We start from the raw sequence: 17,688 nt of genomic DNA on the forward strand, positions 1-17,688 counted from the left end.
ATGCCAAAATTCAAAAGAATGCCCCGTAGTAATTAAGGGAATTTCCTTAAACTATTTTTACTGGTTTTCTGATGGAAATTTTTGCGAAAATTTTGAAGTATGCCTCTGAAAATCGAAAAGAATTTTCTGCAGAAATTCAAGGGAATTTCATGGGAAACGTAAAGATAATTTCTCATGAACGTTTAAGAGAATTTCCTTTAATAAATAATTAACAATACTTCAATGAACTCCGGTGGAAATTCTGAGGAGAGAATTTTTTGTTGTTATGAATCAGAATAATCCTTGGAGAAGTACAGAAAAATTGTCAGTGGAATTTCAGCAAATTTGTCGAAACTTCAGTTGATTTTTTTTAACAAACGGAAATTAGTGAGGTCACTATCATGTTGAAAACGCCGTCGCTACCGGTTAAAACTACGACGAACCCCGCCGCCGATGATTGTTGGACTGGTACACCCTAGAAGCAGATTGGATTAAGTAATAGAAGAAAAGACATTTAATTATTCTAATACTAAGGACACACCTGTCGTGCTTGTACCATGGTACAAGAGAACAAGAAAATTATTCCAAGACTATCTTTAATAAAGACAATAATTGGTATGGTACTCATTTCAAGATTCCTGTACCATGGTGTGTCATTAGTATAAACGGATAATGCGATAATACGATAATAATCAAATAATTACAACAAATATATTCTAAATATTCTCATTTCTGAACTATCATATGATTTTTCGATATATCGATATTTTTATTCCAATATATCGGTGATATCGATACTTTGATTCGATTATCGTATCGAATCAAATATCGATATTTTAAAGTATTGGAAAGTCCCTACTCTCTAATGACTCAACGCCAGCGGATAGCCATCTGAATATTTATTGTGCATCTCGAGATAAAATAGAATACTGCGGCTTCCTGCTGGTTGCTTCTCAGGTAATCGCAACGGGCACTAAACACAACAGTGTCAATGAAAATCTCACCCACCGTATGCACTTGCCATGATAAACACTCTCCATGTACTTAGTGACTCCGGTTGCCTCTCACTAATACAATCGAACACTGCTGTCATTTCGCGAAAAGCACGTGGTTTTTTTTAGCGGCAAAATTCTGCCTATGTTTTAACACGGCGGCTATCTTGACGTTTACCTTCGCAGTCGAGCCTGCGAGTGTAAGACCGCCGCAGCATTCTAGAAAAGATAAGCGCGACAATAAAACCGTCGGATAAACGTCAACCGGCAAAAAATCACGTTTCCCCGTTAACTTGCCGGACAATCCCACTCGCGTTCTCGACAGAACTAAAACCATACTGAACCAGCAAGAACCAACACTCACGCACTCCACGGAAGCTTTCCGACGAAATCCGTAATTTAAATCGAAAAAAAATCGGTGGCGAGGAAAAAATGCTGTCGAAATATTAAACACAACCGACCGCGCGCAAGACCTACTTCGATTCTGAGTGTCCAATACCCGAAATATAGGCAGTTAACTTTGATTGAACTGAACTTGAGCTGCATGCTCTTACCTACACAATGCGGTCGGGTCTGAGCATGACGACTGACAGGGAATAGGACACACAACCTCTACTTGATCAGTGCATTTGCTGATGAAGAATGTGTTTAGCCACCAGACAATATAAATACTTACGCTCACTCTATGGTGGATGTGTACTACACAGACACACGTGGAAGCGTTGGTGTGGAAACTAGATTGAGAGTGCTTCGATTATGCGTCCGATTTGGGAATCTCGGGCTCATTCAGTAGCCGCTAAGTTGCGAAGGCCGACGGAGATCCTTCGTAGTTTAGTTGGATCAAAGCACCAGTCTAGCATTCTGAGGATCATGTGTTCGAGTCCCATCGGAGGAAAGTGGTTATTTCCAAAACATTTTTTCAAATGAAAATCTTCCATGTGCATATTCACATCGGAGTTTTTCAGAACATTGCAGTAAATAAAAAGTTGCATTACAGAGTAATAAGGGGCCGTACACTAATTACGTAAGCAATTTTTCTAGGGTTTTCAAAGCATCCTCTCCCCCACCCCCCAGGCAAAAATTTTCCCATACAAAATCATTTTTCACTTATATGGAACGTAAGAAAATGTCAAACCCCCCTCCTCTAAGTGCTTACGTAATTAGTGTACGACCCCTAAGAAGAATTCAACGAGGAGGACTAGCACTCTTTGCCGTGTACCTGTTATCATTATTCTAGCAAGACTTCGAAATGATTGTGAAACTAAATCCTTCAAATAAATGGGTTCATGTTGGCATACATACAAACTATAAAATAAGTAAACAACAAGGCTAGGTTAAGAATAAGAAGGATAAATAAACAAGAAATTTCTTTTAAGTTCGCAACAAAAAGGAAAACTCAATGATAAATTACGCTTTTTCAACTAAAGTACAATATACTCACAGAAATAGGTTGACCTATATTAATAATAAATAAAAAATATCAGTGAAAAGCCTAAAAACGATAATTGTTTGGCAGAAATAACTCAAGGGGTGTTTCAAACTGACAAAAGAAAAACAGTTATCTCCGTTTTCCGTTATTGTGTAGAATTCATTTTGATCGTATTTACGTTTGTTTCAGCTAATTCCAGTAATGTCTGCTCAACTTCGCTGGCAACAACGTTTGATTTGATTTGTAATTGTTTCACCATCGATTCAATGGATTGCTTTCTCGTTTCTTTATGTTTTGCTTTTAACGTGCAGGAAGAAAAATAGATTAGAGGGGCTCTAGATGTAAGATTTTAGCGGTAGAAATTCAACACGATGCGAGTAAAATTTTAACATAACAATGAAGGGCTACACGGGTTGGTTTTGATCAAACACAAATAAGAGCTTCGTAATTGAAAACCAGACTAAATAAAATATACATTGAGTGTAATTTGTTTATATTCCAGTCCTAGTAAAGTATACCTGTTCGTACAGCAATCTCTTTGATTAGTAACCCTTTTCTCTGCATTTAGTTTTATTCGTTTATCCTACTTCTTGTGTGTTTTCCAACTTCTACTTTTACGCACGTTCTAAAACTACAACTTGAATTCAGCATATTTACGACGACACGGATTTCTGCGCTCTAGAATACAGTTTGTATCTTTTTATTGTTTGTTGCTTCTTTTTTTATATTCAATTGCAAAATGATGATGACTCACATTAAGCTTCAATAGTTTCTGTTGATTCACATTGTTGCGTGTGGCGACACAAGTTGTTTGATAAGTGTCCGTGAGTGTACTAATTACGATAGACGTTTGAAAGTCGAGCTTTGAGAAAAGAGAGGGAACGAATTTTAACAAAAAATAATCGCCAGATTACAATACGTTAATTGGTTTAAAAAAACAAATAGAAAGGATGCGAGCAAAAAACTAAAATCTATTTATCGATCCTCACTGCGTGAATTTTTATTAAAGTTTTTGTATGTTCCAAAATCGGATAAATTAACGTTTGGTTATGGTGCTACCCATGAAGGCTAATTTTATCGGCTGTGAAAATCACGAGAAAAGAATAAAAAAATACTCAGTTCAGTGTGTCAGTCACATTTGGCGCCCAACACTGTTGAACCTGTGAGCTAAGGTTCTCGGAATTTCTGTTCGCTGGTCAGATCATTATGTTTTGTTGGTTTGACCAAAAACTAGATCTTTTATTGTAAATGCCGCCGATTTGATATGGTAGATCACTAATGTTGATCATGAGCTCAATCTTGTCTTTCCTTACAGACAATAGATTTGGGGATGTTCCAGCCAGAATCCCCTTTGTATTCTATTCAGAATCGTTGGAAGTCCAACAAAAAAACCCTCATTGACTTCCAGCAGAAATTCTTAGAAGTCCAGTCGAAATCCTTCTGGAGTACCCTTGAAGTTTAGTTGAAATCCATTTGGAATCACCTTAGAGTCATCTCAAAATCCCCTCTGTATTGCATTTCTGAGTCTCCTGTGGATGACAGTTGGAAATTCCTTTCCGTAATCTTTCTGTAAAATCGAAATCACCGTTTATCCTGGAGTTCTCTCTTTTGGATTTTTTTTTATGGCCAGTTTATATCCATCTGAGCTCTCATCGGAATCTCCTTGGGAGTCAAGTCAAAGTCTCCTCACTAGATTCTAGTTGGAATTCTCTTGAAAATCAGCTTTTGTTTTCAGATATGAATATCAGTTGAAAACCCTTTCGAATCACCGAAGCGCCTAAGCAGAATTGTCTCTGGATTCCAGTCGAAAGGAAAAACCATGGAATCCCAATCAGAATCTCCTCCTTATTTCAGTCGGAATCTTCTATGGATTTGAGTTGGAATCCACCGGAAGTTTAGTCAAAATCCATCTGGAATCCTGTTGGATGATTTTTCTAATCAAATCCAAATCCATATTGATCCTCTTATGATTCGGAAACCCCTCTAGATTCTTCTTGAAATGCGTACGGAATCCCTCTGGATTACAGTCGAAATCCTCTCTGGATCGAGAATCCGCTCTAGGATCACTCGTTGGACCCCATATGAATTTCAATCGGATTATTTTTTCCGGGTTCCATTTGGATCGCATTGCAATCTGGTCGATACCCACCTGGAATCCCCTCCCCTCAGATGGAAGGTTGTTGGACACCTTTTCCGCAGAAGCTCTGAGATCAACAATATCGCATCATCAACAGCAATTTCCACTGTTTTCGTCTTCAATCTTATACTTCGTGCTCTTTCGATTTGATCATCTTTAACGGTTATTCTTCTACAAATTAGTTTTACCCTCGATCATTTGCAACATCGAGGATAGCGGCGTAACTTTTCGCCACAAACCACTAGTGATTGCCTGAAACGTGAGCATATTGTTTCAATTCACAATCATATTTTTATTGAAAAATAACTTAAGAAATACGACGAAACATGAAAGCCAACTAAGAAACGGAGTCCGCCGCACGATTAAGAATGATCAATTTCCCAGTCCTACCACTCCCAAATGTATTTCGAAAAATAAGAACAATTCAATACTCAGGAAAAAACAAAACATCTGGCGACAAAAATGTAAAGCTTTTTACAAAGTTTATTCAAACGAGATGAAATGAAGGAACATAGGGGGGGAAACGACAAAAAATACTGCCTTCTAATATATGTAGTAGTAGTAGTAGCTCAACAAACGCCATTCGTTATAAATTATTCCTACTCAGTGCTCTCGTTTTCGTATCATTCCAGATTGTTATTTGTGTTCGCATTCATCGTCACTCGGTTCCATGATACCATGCTCTCGTTCCTGCCGCGTTTGTGCGCGTAGGAGGAAGAAGAGGTTATTGTTTGATGAGCAAACCTCCGATCCGATAGTAGTTAATGTCTGCTGTTTGCTGCTGCTTTCTGCGGCACCTCCTACCAGTACAACACTGCGCGTGTGTAGTAATTGCGTTGCCTAAATATTTCGCATTTCTGCTCCCTTCTCTTTCTTCTATTGTTTCTTTGTTTTTTCCTAGTTCTTGGTTTGCCTGTTGATTTAGTATTGTAATTCGTACTGTGTTTTGTGTGTTGCAATTATTTTCATATTTTTGAACACACGCAAAAATATTCGTAGTAGCAATGGAGATAGTACTTTACTCAGTCCGCGGGAAAACATCCACCCGGCTTCGAGCGGTGTAGTAAGTTGCGAATTTTGTTTGTGTGTGATTTTTTTTTGTTTGTGTATTGTTTTATGCATTTCTCATTATTTAGGTAATTAACTTGATAGTTTTGAATAGATTTCATGTTATGTTTTGTAGTGGGTTTTGAGTGTGTTCTACTCCAGATGTTTTACACTCCCACTAACAGGTGCGACAAAGCCTCTGAGGCAGCCCGGACCACCTGTTGTTGCTGACGCGGCTGCTGCTGGTGCTGCAATTGTAATTCATTCTGCTTCTTCTAAGAGGAGCCATTGACCAGCGTTTCCTTGCCACTGGCAACACTGCCACCGTGGTGGAGATGGTTATCAGCGGTGTTGTTCAGAACAGTGGCGCCGCCAGCGGCTACCGCCTGGTTCTGATTTTGCTGCTGATTTTGCTTATGCTTACCACCTCCTCCTCCACCGGCTCCACCGCCTCGGCCGCCCCGGTTCCGAATGTTCTCCCGCTGACCCTTTGGAGGCGGTGCCTGATGCTGTTGCTGGCTATTGCTGTTACTGTTCGGCACAACGCCTACGCTGCTGGTGCTGTTGACTCCAGCGGAAATGTGATTCTGTTGCGGTTTACTGTTCGGTACACTGCTGCCGTTGTTGTCATGATGGTCTGTCGTACTGGTTGTGGCGCTGTTGGCGGTTGCAATGCTTCCGGACGACTTGACGTTCATCGAATGGATATTTCCGTTTGCTGTTGATGAGGGATTGCGAAAACGGTTAGCAAAGTTGTGTTTTACGGGTTTTGGCGGAAATATTTACATTTGTTCGAGTGGCCCGGATTCTTCGATCTTCGGCGACTTCGGGCCGGAATTCCTTCATTCGATGAGTGACTATCTGTTGTCAAGGAGAAATAAAAAACAATGAAGCATATTAGAGAAAAAAGTTTCGTGTAGAGTTTTTAATGTACATAGGAAACACAAACCTTAGAACGTAATCTATTGGATGGCACGAGCAGTGGCTTTTGTGCCTCACACGAGAAAGATGAGTGATCATAAGCGGTTATCCTTAATAAGGAACTGAGATGTTTGCAAACGAGCGTTGTAATTGGGGCATGTCAAAATGATCAGCTATTCCTTAGCTGATTGATCGCCGTTATAAACGCTGATTTAATAATTAGGCCGGAATAGATATCGTAAGGTACCGTCGAGGGTGACAACGGTTTTGGGGGTGAGAATGGGTCAGCGTCAGTCTGAATGTCGAATAACAAAATCGTTCAAAAAGGTCTCTTATAATTCAGTTTTCTTGCCCTCCGAAACTTTATATTTATTCGGTTACATACCAAATCCATGAGCTTGCGGACCAAGTCCACGGCAAATTGTGGACTAATACCACGATAACTTGTAAACTAAGTCCCCATGGGACATACAGCTAAATTCCACGGAGACTTACGAACCAAGCCCAGAAGTATTTGCAGACCTTGCAAACCAAGTCCACAGGGGCTTGCAATGCATTATCACGGGGACTTGAGGACCATGTACATGGAGATTTGCGGATCTATTCTACGAAAACGTACGAATTAGGTTCACTAGTGCTCAGGACAAGCCTAGGTAGACTTGCGGATCAAGTCCACAGGATATACAAGCTAAGTGCACTGACACTCGTGATCCAAGTCCACACAGACTTGCGGGCCAAGTTCACATAAATTTACAGACTAACTTCACGGTGACTTGTCTTGTGGAACAAATCCACGGGGACTTTCGGAATAAGTTTAAGGGAACTTGCGGGAACGGCCAATCCCATAAGATTTGTAACCCAAATCAACGGGGATTTGTAGACAACGTTCAAAGGAAATTGCAAACCTACACTGGTTTTTGCTTAACAAATCAAGTGACCTGCGGATTAAGTGTCCACGGCAACTTGCAGAACAAGTTACGAAGACTTGCAGACAGCTACAGAGCAAGTCCACTCAGACTTGCACTGCCCCCACTCGCATAACAGTCCCATTTGAATTTTCGTCACTTTTGAGTTAAACCACTGAATAGGGTTCATTTATAATGTACTTCCATAAATCATAATAAAAATTGCGATTTTGTATGCCCATCAGTGAAAAAAATACCAAGTCATATGCGTCCCATATTGAAAGTACCCGCATAACAGTCCCACCAAGAATTTACATGACCTGATTGCACAAAACTAAACCATGTTTCGATCAAACTAAATCGCTTTACGGTAATCTATCGAATGATGAACAACTCTGCAAAATTTGAGCAAGATACGATGATGTTTCAATTTATTAGATTTTTGTGAAGTTTCATATGGAAGATGCGATTTGGAACTTCAATGGCTATTATCTCAGAATGCGAATAAACGGTATGGGACAGATAAGTGAGTGGGGGCAGTGCAGTCCAAGGATATGCGAACGAAGTCTCCGGGAACTTGTGAACCAAAACCACGTAAAATTGGGGACTAGTTTTACGACAACTTGTGTACTGAATCCATGGAGACTTATGGACCAAATCCAGGAATAGGAACCTCGTGGCGCTCCTGTTTCAGGCGCTGGCATTCAATCTTGGGTTGCTTGGTCACTCCTCAAGCGGCAACAATTCAAAAAGCCAAGCAAAATGGATACGATTGCGTGCGTTTTGATCCTTTTTTCGGCAGTGGGGCAGTAGAGGATCTTGATGTTTGTTCTGACCCAAACAGGGTGGGCCAACAATGCAGTGGACTGTATGGAGAAAAATTGTCGCACTTCGGAAAACACTTGGTGGAACACTCTGTCTTTTGGTTCTTTCAAGGAGGTAAACTTTCTTCGTCTTTCGTGTAGGGAAAGAGATATATACACTACAAACTATTTATTCTCTTCTTCGACACTAAATTATAATACTGCTTTTGCTGCTGCTTGCGCGAACTTGTCGGGGATAAACTTCGACGTGTCTTGTCGCGGGCGTGGTTAGGTTGACTCTCCTCTGCTCTTGTCGTTGCTGAAAGCTGCGACTTGAAGAGGTGACAACCACATTTTTATCTGTACCATGACCTTAAAAATCTTTTTTATCTGTGCCAAAATCTTCGAAAATCTGTAATAAAATCTGTATCAGACAGTATGATAAATTACCCATAAGTAACCAACAATTATCACCCCCCTGAAATGAGATGTAGTTCTTGAAGCCGTCTACCGATTGGGTGGCGCTAGTGTTGCTTTTCCTATTTTAAGCTCCGTTCATACCGCCGTGAGAGCATTGGCGATTGGCGCTTTGATATTGCATGAGAAAGAAGAAGCAGAAAGATGATAATCAAACATATTCGCACGGGAAAACATACGAAGAAATTTTTGAAACTCTTCTTTAAAATTCTAGAAGCAATTTAATTAAAAACGGTAAGTAGTACGGGGTAAGACTTGTTTTCTACTGCACAATAAACACAATATTCCAATCTCAATTTTTATTCTATGATATCATACTTAATATATACTGGGTATTAAGTAAGAAAAGTCCAACCCCGTACTGTTTACCGTTTTTAATTAAATTGCCTCCAGAATTTAAGAGAAGAGTGTCAAAATTATTCTCGTATGTTTTCCCGTGCGAAATTTTTTAAATATCATCTTTCTGCTTCTTCTTCTTCTTCATGCAACATCAAAGCGCCAATTAATAACGTCGAAAATCACGCAACAATGCAATACATCTCATCTCGTTGAATATAATTTAACAATGCAACACATGCCGCTTACGCCGCTTGCGTATCCGACTGTTCTGACTTCGTGTGTTTATTGCTTAACCGGTAATGTTTACATCCAGCACCATGTTGCAGCACCATGTTTTTGGCTTCAGGCGAGTTTTTCGTGGATGACAGCCGTTTCATGGGGGTGACAATTTTAAGTCAATTAAGCGATTTTTCATGAAAACATATCGCAATAAGTTATAATTAACATATTTTTTGATTACCTTTAAAGTAGTAACTCTCAGTACATTTATTTCATATTTTCAACATTAGATACTATTTCACATGTCGTTTGATCTTCATTATTTTTTCCGGCATCCTAAGTAACAATTATGGTTCATAACGCTCTTGGAGACAAGCACTTTTTACTAACGAATGTTTTATACGACGGTAAAACTAAATAGTGTACAAACTCCTCGTTTTGACTTGCCTTTTTAAACATTTGTTTTATAACAGAGCTGAGATGGAAAAAAATGTTTTTTTTATATCTCGAGGCTGTTGAACACTCACACGCGATGTTAGTTTTGAGTTATCAATTATTGAAAACTCGCCAGCGATTAAGAATCGTTCAAGAGTCCTATTTTAGTTTAAAGCAGAGCCATATCGCCAAACAATATTTAACAGTACTGTTGAAATTTAGTTGGTATTAGTAAGGTTTATATTCGATGACAATTTTGCGTTTATTATCGTTTGATGAGAAGTTTTCGCTGGAGGTGCTAGCCTACTGTTCTCATCAGAAAAAAATCTCGACTGAAAATTGAAATATTTATCGTTGGGGAAAAATTATCAGAAGCAAATTTACTTTTATAAGGCTTGGTTTGTTAAAAATCTGCACCAATCTGTACTTTTTGGTAAAAATCTGTAATCTGTATCGTACAGAATCTGTACCAAAATTCGTCAAAAAATCTGTACCTTTCCAGATAAATCTGTACTTGTGGCAACACTGGTGACAACAGAAATAAGGTGAGCGTGGCGCTCGCTGGTTGGCGCGCTTCTTATGGAACGTACACACGGTCAAGCAGATTGACCAACATTGACTCCACCTCCCGTTTATTCAAACATCCATCAAGTTTTGCCAATAGCGGCACGAACAATCAGTTTATTCGACCAACAATATCACACACGAACGACCGAAGCGCCAACTTGAGCACCAACCATCAAAAAATATATGGAGGTTTGTGCAACTTCACTACAAATGCTCAAACATGTTCGGCGAACCTTGACTCCACCCCCGAACACTTAAACCAAAATCAAACCGTTTTAATTTTTTCCAACCGAGCCGCCAACTGGCAAATGGTTGTTCGAACAACTTCACACACGTGCAAACAAAGCAGCAACCGAAGCGTTTTCTTGGGGGCGGAGTCAATGTTCGTCAAACTGCTTGACTGGTGTGTACGTCGCATTATTCTTTGTGGGCTCGCTTCCAACGGGAGACGGAAGGTGGGTCTTTGCGGACTTGACTGCGGCCTCCCAAAGGCCGCCGAATTCCGGTGCATCCGCTGGAATGAAATGCCACTCAATCTCACGGGTGCGGCAAAATTCTTCAATGGCGTCTACATTTTGTTGATCATGGAATTGTTGAAATAGCCTGTTTAGTTCGTGATGTGCTCCTCGGAAATTGGTAGCGTTATCCGAGTGTAGTTGCTGAACCAAACCTCGTCGACCAATAAACCGTTTCAGGGACGCTAGGAAGGCATCAGTACTTAAGTCAGAAACAGCTTCCAGGTGAACGGCTTTAGTTGTCATACACACGTATACGGAGACATATGCTTTAATCAATGCTGGACGCCGTACTCCTTGCTTGATAAGGAATGGACCGGCGTAATCCACACCGGTGACGGAAAATGGAGCGGAAGGTACCACTCTTGCCGCTGGAAGATTGCCCATTAGCTGGCTGGTGTTGGTTGGGTTTGTGCGAAAACATGTCACACACTTCCGAGTGATTAGTCGAACGGTGGATCGAGCATTGAGCAGCCAGTAACGTTGTCGCAAGGCATTTATTAGACCGGTCTGGCCGACGTGTAGTAGTTCGACATGCATCTGCTGAATCAATAATCGCACGACGGGATCTTTATCGGGCAAAATTATGGGATGACGTCCTTCAAATGGTAGTAGGGATTTAGGGAATGATCTAAACGACATCCCACACGAAGTAGTCCAGTAGTAAATAGGACGAAGGTTTGCGTGCCTCTTACATGGTTTGTTGGCAATCACTCGCTTTATTTCATCCGCCAAATGACTGAGTTGGATTACATGTATGATTACTTCAGTTGATCGACGTAACTCGGCGACTGTCAGATGCCGGCTTGTTTCGCATTGGATCGGTGGTTTTCCACAGTTTTTTACAAATCGCAGTATATAGCCCATTATGCGTTGAATCGTCCGAAAGCTACTGTATTTCGAAAAAAATGAAAATGGTTCGATATTTATGGCTGGACTTGCTATGGCTATGTTTCCCTTGAGCTCTGGTAGTTGATCTTCTAGAACGGGTTCCGGCGAATCGGTTTCGTAATCGACCCTATGAAGAAATTCAGGGCCGTCCCACCAGAGACTGTTGTGCTCCAGTGCTTCGGGTAGTTGACCTCGGGAAACGATGTCCGCTGGGTTTCGTTGAGACCGGACATATTTCCATGTGTAGTCACCAGTAAGCTCAGTAAGGATTACAGCGATTCGGTTTCGCACGAATAACTGTAGCTGGTTCAGTGGTTTCCTTATCCAGGCCAGGACAATCGTACTATCGCACCACAGGACAGTCTGCCGGAACTTCATATCTAGGGCTGGTAACACCTTCTCTACTAATCGAGTGAGCAGAAGAGCGGCGCACAACTCTTTCCGAGGAATGGAAAGATCATGCAGAGGAGCCAGCTTCGATTTGCTCGTGAGGAGTCGTAATTTCACCGAACCATCGGCAAACAGGCTTCTCAAGTAGATGCAAGCCCCGTACGCCACGGTTGAAGCATCAGAGAAACCGTGCAGATTATACGCAATCGCTTCGTCGATTATCGCGCATCTTGGAATACCAATGTGGTGCAAATGTAACAGGGATGTTTGGAGTTCTTGCCACTCTTGCGACACCAACCCGAGGGAGTCAAAGAATTTGGCGATCTCCGAATACATCACTCTCTTTGTCACACGTTGCTGGTTGCCTGCTGTTGGGGTCTGGAATGGTTGGCGATAAACAGTGCATCAGCACTCGGATCCCAAAGTAAGCCGAGTACCTTTATGGCTTCGTTCACTCCTCGCTCTTCTATTGGTGCTGTTTTCTCACGATCTTCTTCCGGAATGTGCTCGAGAAATTCTCGAGAATTCGAGCACCACTTATGAATGGGAAATCCTCCTCGCTCTAGGAGTTGCTTCATTTGTCGTTGAGCTTCGATGGCATCCTCCACCGAATCCGCACCGGAAAGTATGTCGTCCATGTATGTTTCTTCCTTTACGATGCGCGAAGCGATTGGGAAAGCTTTGCCGTCTTCTTCAACTAGTTGCACCAAACACCGTGTGGCCAGAAACGTTGCCGATGCTGTACCGTATGTAACGGTACACAATTCCAAGACCCGCAGCGGTTGCGACGGGTGAGGTCTCCAAAAGATGCGTAGGAATCGTTGATCTTTCTTCGCATGTAGTACCTGGCGGTACATTTTAGATATGTCTCCGGAAAATGCTATTTTAAACTTTCGAAAACGTAGAACGATGAAGTGTAGCTCATTCTGTACCACAGGTCCGACTTGCAGCACATCATTCAGGGATAGCTCCGCTAAAGTCGATTTGGCACTACACACACACAACACAACTCGGCATTTCATTGTGGCACTTGATGGTCGCAGGACAGCATGGTGCGGCATGTAGTACGCTAGTTGGTTTGATGGATCGTCGTCTTCATTTACTTCATGGCAGTGTCCAAGAGCTTCGTACTCCCGGAGAAATTCCACATACTGCGATTGTAGATCGGGGTTGCGAATCTCCAACATTAAAAACCGCTTCAGTGCGACAATCGTCTAGCTGGTCAGAATTTTCTTTGAATGGAAATCTCACGATAAACCTTCCACTCTCATCTCGTTGATATGAGGACAGAAAGTGGGCTTCGCATGCCAATTCTTCGATAGAGAGCTTGGGAACGTCCGGAACTTTCTCTATTTGCCAGAACTGCTGCATCTTTCGCTCGATGTCGTCCACTGTGGCGTGATGGGATTGTTGGACGGAAACGTTGATCTTTTGGGGATCGATGATAACACCCGCTACGATCCACCCAAAGTGAGTGTCTCGCAGCATCGGTAGGTTGTCTGATAGATTCAGTTGGCTGGGCTTCAAAATTTCGAAGAATAACTCCGCTCCTATCAGCATGTCCACTTTATCTGGCGTGTGGAACTCGGGGTCAGCTAGCACCACGCCATCGGTAATGTCCCAATGAGAGACATTTATTTTGGATGATGGGATTGTGCCTGTCACTTTCGGTGTAACTAGACACTCGAGGCTTGCGTGGAAACTGGATACGCGGGATTGAATTTTTAGCGTCACCTTAACACGGGCAAGGGTACGCAAGGCGTTGATACCAGTGATCGGTACGTTCGCTGGTTTCTTCGGCAGACCCAGGCGATTGATCAACTCCTCCGTCACGAAATTTACCTGCGAGCCACTGTCCAATAGGACGCGGCATGAACACGGCTGGCTCTTCTTATCAAACACCTGTACAACCGCGGTAAGCAGCAGTACTGTCTTGGTAGACTGCGCGAAATTCGATGAACAGGTGGTAGACACAGGCGGGTCCGCCGGGAGCGGCTTCTTCTGCACCGTCATACTGGGTTGGGACGGATCTAATGGGCTTGGTGGTGGACTTGTCAAGTGCTGTAATGATCAGATACACAATAATATGCTCCGAAACACCAGTCATTTCTTGTTCGAGGTAGCGAAGACTTTCTACGTGGCGAGTAGCTTCGTTGAGCAGGGCTCGTAGCTCTTTGTGGGACTCCGACGTCATCTTTTTGAGGGACAACAACCCACGGATGTGAGTTTCTACGATGACACGGTTGTTCTCGAAGCGGTCCGTCAGAAGTTCCCATGCATGATCATAATCACCTTCACTAAGAACTTTCGTGTCGAGCACACCAGCAGCCTCACCGATGAGCGCCTTATCGAGGTGATAGAGCTTGATGGCATCGCTATCTCCCGAATTGGCCATCAAATCCAGAAAAATTGCCTTAAACTTGGGCCAGGCTGCGTAGCTTCCGTCGAATGTTGGAATCGGAACTTTTAACGGCTGTTGCTGAACCACTATTTGAGGCGCTGTTGGACTTTGCGTTCGAGGAAGCGGAACGGCGGCGGCAGCTTTTGCTGCTAGTGACAGTTCTTCGACCATACTAGCAACTTCGAAGTAGAGGTCTTCAAACGATTCATACTCTGCTTCTTGCTCCGGAAGAGCTTCGTTGGGAATGATGGCTACTACCTTGCTATGAAACTGGAAATAGGCGTTGTAGGCAGTTGAAAGGGTTTGAGAAAGCACATTAAGTTGTGCCAGCCCAAGCGATTGATTATTGATCAACGTGCGTTGGAATCGCACTACTTTCAGTTTTGTTTGCGACCGCTGACGGATGACATTCTCCAAATCCTTTCGTGAAGCGTCATCCATTGCAGTTTCCCACTCGTCAAATCCGTGGAATGATTCTGGAGTACTCGCACTGGATAACACAGCTGCTTCTTCTTGCTGAGGCAGTTTTTTCTTCGCGCTTTTCTTAATCGACATTTTGCACGAAATTACTTTCGGAAGTGTTCTATGACTAAGTTCAACTTTCTTTTTTCGAATTCGCACAAACTTTTTCGATTCACTCGCAATAATGTTCACACAATGTACCAAACTTTCGAAGTTTTTGCTCGAGCACACACAGCAGCGGGGGAAGTTTTCTCGCTTAACTTTTCAAAAGGTCCTAAGTAACATTTTTTTCATGATTTAATTTGAATATTGCATTCAACAAATTAACATGAAATATGTTGATTGCAATATTTAAATTAAATCATGAAAAAAATGTTACTTAGGACCTTTTGAAAAGTTAAGCGAGTTTTCAATTTTTTTTTGTTTCACTTTCCGATTCGTTCAACGCTTCTTGTTTGTTCAGCGCTCGGTCGTCGTACGGCCGGCGGTCGTCGTTCGACAGAAACAGAATCGTGGATTGAAAATTCACTTTTCCGGATGCACCAGGTGGTGGCTCGATCTAAGGCAGATCGTCAAGGGAAAACACTATCGGTTCACTAGAGATCCGGTTTGCTACGGACCATATGTTCTGACCCAAACAGGGTGGGCCAACAATGCAGTGGACTGTATAGAGAAAAATTGTCGCACTTCGGAAAACACTTCGTGGAACTCTTCGTTCAAATCCGATCGCCCACATATAGATGATTTTGACCAAGTCCCCGTACCTCATCGTAATCGATACCCTATTGTTGGCTCAATCCTTGGGCGACAAGTCCTGTCTTGCCATTGGGTAACTTTTCATTGGCACAACTTCCCAAGTTTTGTTCTCCAGCAATGACTGCATCTCTTCTTCCAAAGCGCGCTTCCACATGTCGCGATCTTGACTCTTTATCGTTTCTGTAGAAAAAACGAGGCTTACAGTAGTCTTGGACGGATAAACTCATCGCGTCAGGGAATCTCTGCAAGTTTATTGACCGAAATTAGAGTTGCGTTCGACCTCCGGAACATACCAGATAAGCTTATAGGATTCAATACCTTCCGAGGTTATTTTATTGCCGTCCGCTAGGTACTCCTACTGCTTTACGCTTTAGTCCGGGTCGTATGTCGCGCCGAAGTCGACGATCAACGTATCACGACAACTCATCTGCTGCAACGCTAAGAATTAATGTTTATATGATAAATGACACTTACTATCTCGATGTTTTCGCCCTTGAATGGTAGCGACCGTCTTGCCGTTCGGACGATTTGGTTTCGCCACCGTACTTATTTTCTTCCACAATCGGCACTTCTTCTGTTTCTATCCCGATTTTTGACAAAAATGGCAAACCAATATCTTCTTCTTATCTGACCCGGTCTCCAATGTCATCATGAGCGTGTTGAAGGATTCTGGAAAGCTTCTCAATACCACTGCCACTTCCAAGCTCCGATCTAAGACAACCGCTCGATGAGTTCTTCCATCTCGAACACGCCATCATTACAAAGAAGTCATTACCATCAGCATATTACCGTTTTTTCGCAGATTTGCTTCAGCAACGATATGTTGGATGTCAGCGTCGTCTTTCTTGTAGTGTAGATCATCTAAGGTTTACTTAGTCGAACTCCTCCGGAAGTTCCTTCACGAACTCTCCCGGAAGTTTCTCCAAAATCTCCTCCAGAAGTTACTCCGGGAATTCCTCCGAAAGTTCCTCCACGAATTCCTTCGGAAGTTACTCTGCGTATATCTCCGGAAGTTTCACCAGGTCTTGTTCTGAAAGTTCCGTCAGAACTTACACCAAGAATACGTCCGTAAGTTCGATAGGAATTGCTCTGAAAGTTCTGCCAGAATTTCTTCCGGAAGATCCACTAAGAATTTTCTTCCGAAAGTTCCGCCACGAATTCCTCCGCCAAGAATTCCTCCGAAAGTTGCTCCAGGAAGTCCTCCGAAAGTTTCAAAGCATAACAAGAGAACAAGGAATTCTTTCCAAAGCTCCCACAAGAATTCCTCCGGTAGTTCCGTCAGGAATTCCTCCGAAAATTCCTCTGGAAGTTCCGCCAAGAATTGATCTGGAGATTACGCCAGAACTTTCTCTGGAAGATCCGCAAGGAATTCCTCTGCAAGTTCCTCCAGGAATTTCTTCGGAAGTTGCTCCAGGAATTCCTCCGGAAGTACCGCCAAGAATTAATCTGTAAGTTCCACCAGGAATTTCTCCGAAAGTTTCTCCAGGAATTTTTCCGGAAGTTCCTACGATCGTTTCTCTTGGAATATCTTCCAAAGGCTACTCCAGGAATTCATCAGAAGTTGCTCCAGGAATTCCTCCGGAGGTTCCTTCTGGAATTCCTTTGAAAGTTCCTCCAGGAATTCCTCCAGAAGTTGCTTCAAAACTTCCTCCAGTAGTTCCGCCAGGATTTTCTCCGGAAGATCAGCCAAAAATTGTTTTGAAAGTTCCTCCGGGAATTCCCTCGAGAATTGCTCAGTAAGTTCCGCCAGGAATTTCTATTGAAGTTCCTACGAAAGTTCCTCCAGGAATTCCTCTGAAAGTTTTCACAAGAATGGATCTGGATATTCTCCCAGAATTTCCTCTGGAAGCTCCGCAAGAAATTCCTCCAAAAGTTCCTCCAGGAATTCGTCCGGAAGTGGCTCCAAAAATTCCTCCAGAAGTTCCACCGTGGTTTCAACCGGATGTTCCACCAGGTATTCCTCCGGAAGTTCCGCCAAGAATTGATCTGAAAGTTCCGACAGGAATTTCTCCGGAAGTTTCTC

General features: G+C 42.4%; 1 protein-coding gene across 4 annotated transcripts in view; it reads right to left on the bottom strand.

Moving 5' to 3' along the window:
• Positions 1-2,378: 2,378 nt before the first annotated feature.
• The window catches only part of LOC134207147 (fragile X messenger ribonucleoprotein 1 homolog), a 58,566-nt gene continuing 43,256 nt past the window's right edge, over positions 2,379-17,688 (bottom strand). For all 4 annotated transcript variants that reach the window (XM_062682868.1, XM_062682867.1, XM_062682866.1 and 1 more), the window contains 2 exons: positions 6,371-6,445; positions 2,379-6,302 (listed from right to left, as the gene is read on the bottom strand). In XM_062682868.1, coding sequence (XP_062538852.1) covers positions 5,860-6,302; positions 6,371-6,445 — 518 coding nt within the window. In that variant the 3' untranslated portion in view covers positions 2,379-5,859. The remainder of the gene's footprint in view (positions 6,303-6,370; positions 6,446-17,688) is intronic.

This window comes from Armigeres subalbatus, chromosome 1 (genome assembly GCF_024139115.2).
Source record: "Armigeres subalbatus isolate Guangzhou_Male chromosome 1, GZ_Asu_2, whole genome shotgun sequence".
Taxonomy (NCBI): domain Eukaryota; kingdom Metazoa; phylum Arthropoda; class Insecta; order Diptera; family Culicidae; genus Armigeres; species Armigeres subalbatus.